Genomic DNA, 6,000 nt, shown 5'->3' on the forward strand with positions numbered 1-6,000 from the left:
GCATGTCTATGGTAACTAGTAGCCTGCATTAAAAACCTCTTCAAAATCATAGGGTCGTCCTCCAACACTGCCATATCTAATAATAATAATAATACATTTTATTTGTATAGCGCTTTTCAAGACACTCAAAGACGCTTTACAGAAAACAAGAATAAAATCACACATAAAATGAGCACATTAAAATAGAGGGCAGTTATTCAGTATTAAAAGCCTTTTTAAAGAGGTGGGTTTTGAGTTCTTTCTTGAAGGTGGGGGGTCAGAACAGGCACAGAGTTGTTGGGGCAGTGAGTTCCAGAGTGTGGGGGCGGCGATGGAGAAGGTTCTGTCTCCCCAGGTTCGGCGCTTGGTCTTACAGGGGAGGGACAGGAGGTCGGCGTTGGAGGAGCGGAGGGAGCGAGATGGGGTGTGATGGTGGAGCAGGTCGGCGAGGTATGGAGGGGCCACATCATGGAGGGCTTTGAAAGTGATGAGGAGGACCTTGAACTGTTGAGGGACGGGGAGCCAGTGGAGGCTCTGAAGGACAGGGGTGATGTGTTCACGGGAGCGAGTGTGCGTGAGGAGGCGGGCGGCGGAGTTTTGGATGTTCTGGAGTTTATTGAGGATTTTATCTGATTTGTAGAAGCTCCTTTGTGAATTCCACGTGTATAATGCCGGCCACAGGTAAACAAACTAGCAGATCACTCCGCCGCTGCGTAGCTACAATCAGGAAGCTGATGCTGCTCAAATATAAGTTCTTTTAAATGCAGTATGGTTATATTTAAAAAAAAATATTCAGTCGACACAGACATTTATATGGGTGATTTGTCTCAGGCGCTCTGTGCTCGGGTCAGACAGTTTTTAATGCAGGCTACTAGTTACCATAGACATGCACTAGCTTAGCACTAGCCTAGCACCGCTAAACTCTTCACATATAAGGACTGCATGAATGAAAAAAAAAAAAAATCTCCAGAAATCAACAACACTCTGGATAACGAGGAAATGAGGCCCTATGTCAAACATCCTGAAATATCCCTTTAAGCCTCTCTATATTCTAAGCTGCTTACCATGTTTCAAAACCATGTTTCAAAACATCCTCTCGGAGCTCAGAGTTAGTGGTTTGCAAATCGCTAGCCACAAAGCATAACTGCCTAAGTCATTTTGTATTGTTAAAATGGCAATAAGAGAAAAACAATGTGTTTCCTATAAAACATCTTTTTACATGTTTTCCAAAATCAAAACAAAAATGAGTTGTGAGCAATTATGCTATGTGGCTAACGAAATACTTCACCACATGGCCTTCAAACACTCATGTTTTTTTGAGTGGTTGTAGCAGCTCCTTCCAAGGCCGTTGCTTAGATTTCTCCTTCTCTCTTTATAGTAAAAATATTGCTTTTACGTCCTATACGTGTACATTAAAGGGGCTCGATGCAAGTTAGCCATTTTATACTCACTACTGCCACCTCAGGTCATATGTGTAACTGCACCTTCTACATAAAGCTTGTGCATGACGGCACTTCTGACCCGAATTAACACCTTTCTGAGTGACAGTGCAGGATTTTAGAGGCAGTTGTGGTGAACAGGAACACATTAGGACACGGAGGAACATGTAGGGGGAGGAAAACACTTAATTTTAACATTTTTAAACTCTGCATAGTCCCTTTAAGTTGCACAATGAAAAGCCAAGGTGAAGGTGAAGAAGTCGTTTCCGAAGCAACGCATAATATACATTTTAATTGAGTGATTACAACAACACGGTTAAAGTAAGAAATGAGTCTAATTAACTGGAGTGCACTCACTAAAAACAGCTTTCGGATCGTTCTGTGCCCAATTATCACACTGACAGATGTTTTACTAGACACTGAGCTCGATGTGACAAAGACACAATCGGAATGTGCTTCGTGCTTTTCAACAAATATCTGTCTGGAGTCGTCTCGCGGTCACGGCCACTCACATTTACACGGTGATCCGGTGAGTGGAAGGGTGTGTTTCTTTTGCGGAAACCAAAAAGTCTTTGTTTGAAATGATGAAGGTTGAGAGCACTTGCAGATCCTCCTGTTCTACCCAAGGTTCTTCAGTCTGTGCTTCCCTGTGGCCGAGACATACAGTGTAGCCAGTTTGGTGGCCAAACTTCATTAAGACAAGAAATCAAACACACTGTTGCTTTTGTTATTCACTGCGATTCAAAAACACTGCACCTTCAAGGCCAGACGAAATGAGTAAGAACGAATGGTCGTCTCTCAAAAGTGCTCAGTAGTAAATTATATATGAATCGTCTCAAGGTCTTTTCAAGGCACAGACAGTAAGTTCTTTGTTCCAAACCATTATTTTTTTCCTCACATAACAATTCTCTTTTATTTTCGCCTGCTCAGTGCCACATCGGGTCAAGTTCTATCTTTAGCCTCATGTTGAAAATATCCCTGCTGATAATTTCTTTGCCAAATTCTCTGAACAAACAGCTTCACAAGAACACGTTATTTTAAGCTCAAGATGCAAGTGTGACTAACGTCTATATTTCTATGTTAAAGGGACTATACGGAGTTTAAAAATGTGAACATTATATATTTTCCTCCCCCTACATGTTCCAGCCATGTCCTAATGTGTAGAATGACTCACCACAACTGCCTCTAAATCCTGCACTGTCACTCAGAAAGGTGTTACTTTGGTAATAACTATGAATGTACAGTACATAATTATATGTATTCAAAGCTATTTCTGTAGATGTCACTGACGGAGGAAATGAACTGACAAATATGTCAGTTCTGTCTATCACTCTTGTCTACCAGTGTTGTTTGATTAAAAAAACATTTTTTTACCATGCCTGGACAGTAGGGGTGGGACATGGGGGGTGTGAGTGAATGTGTGAGTGTGTAGTATGTGTGGTGTTGTCTTACTGTATTTTTATTTCCTTAAAGGGGGGGTATTATGCAAAATGGACTTTTTCAAGCTTTACATCATGTTATTAAGTCATTCCCTCATTAAAAACATGCCTGAAGTGTTGCCTTGGCACATTCACGTATTTTCGAGTAATCTGTAGAAACTCTGATGGCGGCCATTTTAGGGATAAAACGCCTGATTCCTTCAGGAAACGCCCTCGACCTCCAGGATACGCCTCCGACCTTTCGTCACCAGCCGAGTAACCAACCACTGCCCCTCAGCAGAACCCCCTCCCCGCAGTGTCTAGCCCTAAGATGTAAACAGAGTCATCATGGAAGTTTAGCTTCATGTGTTGTGAACCGGAGCCACAGCAGCTCTGAAACTTTTACAAAGACACACATCAGTGTTTCTGTTACCGAAACACCCAGGATTCAAACCGGTGACAAGAACACTTATTTCAGTGTCTGGTTCTGCGCTGGGCCTTGATGATGCACAGAGCCTCCGGAGAAAGCTAATGCTAAGCTAAACCTCGAGTCATCACGTGAAAACGAGAAATATGCACAAATAAAGTCAATAAAACCACCACACACATAAAGAACCGTTTAACAATGATCACACACGGAGCCAGGCTTGTTGATTTGGAAGTTTATTGCTCACATGTCATCTACAATGGGTCATAGCCGAGTGGTTTTCTCCCGGAGCTAACAAGCTAGCCGCGATAAGCTAACGGGAAAATTCACTGAATACAAGCAGCATATTATGCATTGAAAACGTCACTAAAACAGGCAACTGCTTGAAGCAGCCTTTATGACGATCACACACGGAGCCGGGCTTGTTGATTTCGTAGTTTATTGCTCACATTTCATCTACAGTGAGTCGTAGCCGAGTGGTTTCTCCCGGAGCTAAGGCACTATTAGCCGCGACAAGCTAACAACCTTCACCTTCACAACATTCATTGAAAACAGGCAGCATATTATGCACAAATAACGTCAACAAAGCAGCAACTACTCGAAGCAGCCTTTACGATGATCACACAATGAGCCTGGCTTTACACATGTGTGGTTTATTGCAGACTTTTCATCAACAATGAGCTGTAGTCGATTATAACAAGCTAACGGGGTAACCTCGAAAAACCATTGTCCACCTGCACAGATAATGTCCGTCTTTTGAATCGTATGGGCTCCTGCAGATCCTGGTGTCGTCCATGGGGGTATAGTTAGAGATCCATAGGGCAGATGCAAAGAGATAGCCTCCAAACAGCAGTTATTTTTCAGGCAAGAGCCCCGTCCAAGCGTCCGGTGTGGAAGGTTTGTCTCCAAATAATATCCTGTGTGGCCATTGTTCACAAAGTGATAAACAGTAGCTCCTTTCCAACAATAAAAATTAAAATGCACTGATCGTAGTTTCAATACTGTTGAGACGAGCGGAGTGTTGTGATGCCACAGACAGCGTGTGGAGGGGGCGTGTCGGAAAGGCTCAGAGGTTCTTAAAGAGACAGGGGCCTATTTCAAGTCATTTGCTACCGCCATTTTGAAAGAGCAATTTTATACAAGGCAGTTATTCTAATTTACTGCATTTACAGACCAACAGAAGGTTTGGTCATCATTGTAGTGTGATATAGACTGGTGCTATGTGGCTGAAAAAAGCATAATACCCCCTCTTTAAATTATACATGAACATGTATTGCGCATAACTGCTCATACTAAAAGACCCATTATCACAAAGAGTGAGGGGGAAAAAATATATAAAAAATCTGTGCTGCATATGGAATTGTTATGTAAACCTGATAACCCGCACAACTCAATAAAAAGTTGATCACAAAAAAAAAAGTTGTTACTTTGGGTCCGAAGTGCCGTCATGCACGAGCTTCATATAGGAGGTGCAGTTACACGCATGACCTGAGGTGGCAGTAGTGAGTATAAAATGGCCAACTTGCATCGAGCCCCTTTAATTTCAACAGCAAATATTAAAATCGTTGAGTCTCAGTAAATATTGTCACATATTGTATTACAATATTTTTTTTTATTATAAGACAAATGTTATTAACTAAAACAATGATTTAATTTCAGATAAAATATATGTAGTCAACCTATTTTTCTATTTTATTCAGATAAGGCCACCGTTTTTCCATGCTGAGATATGCTCTTACCCAAGGTGAGACGAGTTGATGCGTACCTTTCTGGTCTTTGTCTGTGCCCGTGGAAGATCGTGGTAGCGTCCAACTTCCCCCCCGTTTGGAGCTATAGGAATACATTGGGAGAGGCCAAATGCTAACAACATCTTGCGTCGTTTTGCGCGAGTCAGGGCACGCACAAAGACCAGACAGGTACGCATTAACTCGTCTAAGCTCAGGTAAGAACATATCTCAGTGTGGAAAACTGGTGAACTATTCCTTTAACAGACATTGTATCACAAAAGGACCAGATTATCTCAAATCATAACAACGCCGCCCAAGATGTGACTTCCTGTTTCGATCCAGCGCACCAAAATAAAAGCATCATCTTATTCATTAGTTCAACTTTCTTTCTGCCTAACTATTAACAGACAAAACATTCTTGTAATGTTGCACCTGCTGAACTAATCAATGAGACGAGCTGTGTGCTTTTATTTTGGCGTGCTGGATCGAAACAGGAAGTCAATTGTAAGTCATTTTTCTTCACTTTTGCATGTTTTTCCCACATGATTCTTAGTAAAGTGCGCAGTGTGACACATGAACCAAAGCAATGTCAAAGCAGTGCAGAAATACGCATGAACTCTGCTGTTTTGTGTCTGAACGCAGGTGAATCTGGCCATAATGCAGAAGCAGCTGTCGGAGATGGCCAACGGTCACCCGCGGCAGTCGGGCTCCGGCTCGCGGCACAACGGCTTCTCGGGAGGAGTGGGCGCCCTCGGCATCATGAACAATCGGCTCGCAGAGACCAGCGTGGACAGATGAGACCGGGAAATGCCTTACGGGACAATGGGGACGCTGAGTGGACAAACCGCACACTGGTTGTTCGAGTCCAGGCTTGTCTTCTTCTTCTTCTTCTCTTCTTACTCGGCTGACGATAGAGGCTAGAAGAAGCTGTGCCATTAGCGCTGCATGCATCCAACCTGCTGCTAAAAGACTGTTGCTGACGAAGCCTCTTGTTGTGAGAGGTGAAGCAT

General features: G+C 42.8%; 1 protein-coding gene across 1 annotated transcript in view; it reads left to right on the forward strand.

Annotated features, from left to right (window-relative positions):
* kcnk13b (potassium channel, subfamily K, member 13b) overlaps positions 1 to 5,792 on the forward strand; it is a 30,061-nt gene extending 24,269 nt beyond the window's left edge. The window contains exon 3 of the mRNA XM_079571830.1: positions 5,633 to 5,792. Within this exon, the coding sequence (XP_079427956.1) occupies positions 5,633 to 5,788 (156 nt within the window). The 3' untranslated portion in view covers positions 5,789 to 5,792. The remainder of the gene's footprint in view (positions 1 to 5,632) is intronic.
* Positions 5,793 to 6,000: the final 208 nt, after the last annotated feature.

The sequence above is a fragment of the Gobius niger genome (genome assembly GCF_951799975.1).
Source record: "Gobius niger genome assembly, chromosome: 15".
Taxonomy (NCBI): domain Eukaryota; kingdom Metazoa; phylum Chordata; class Actinopteri; order Gobiiformes; family Gobiidae; genus Gobius; species Gobius niger.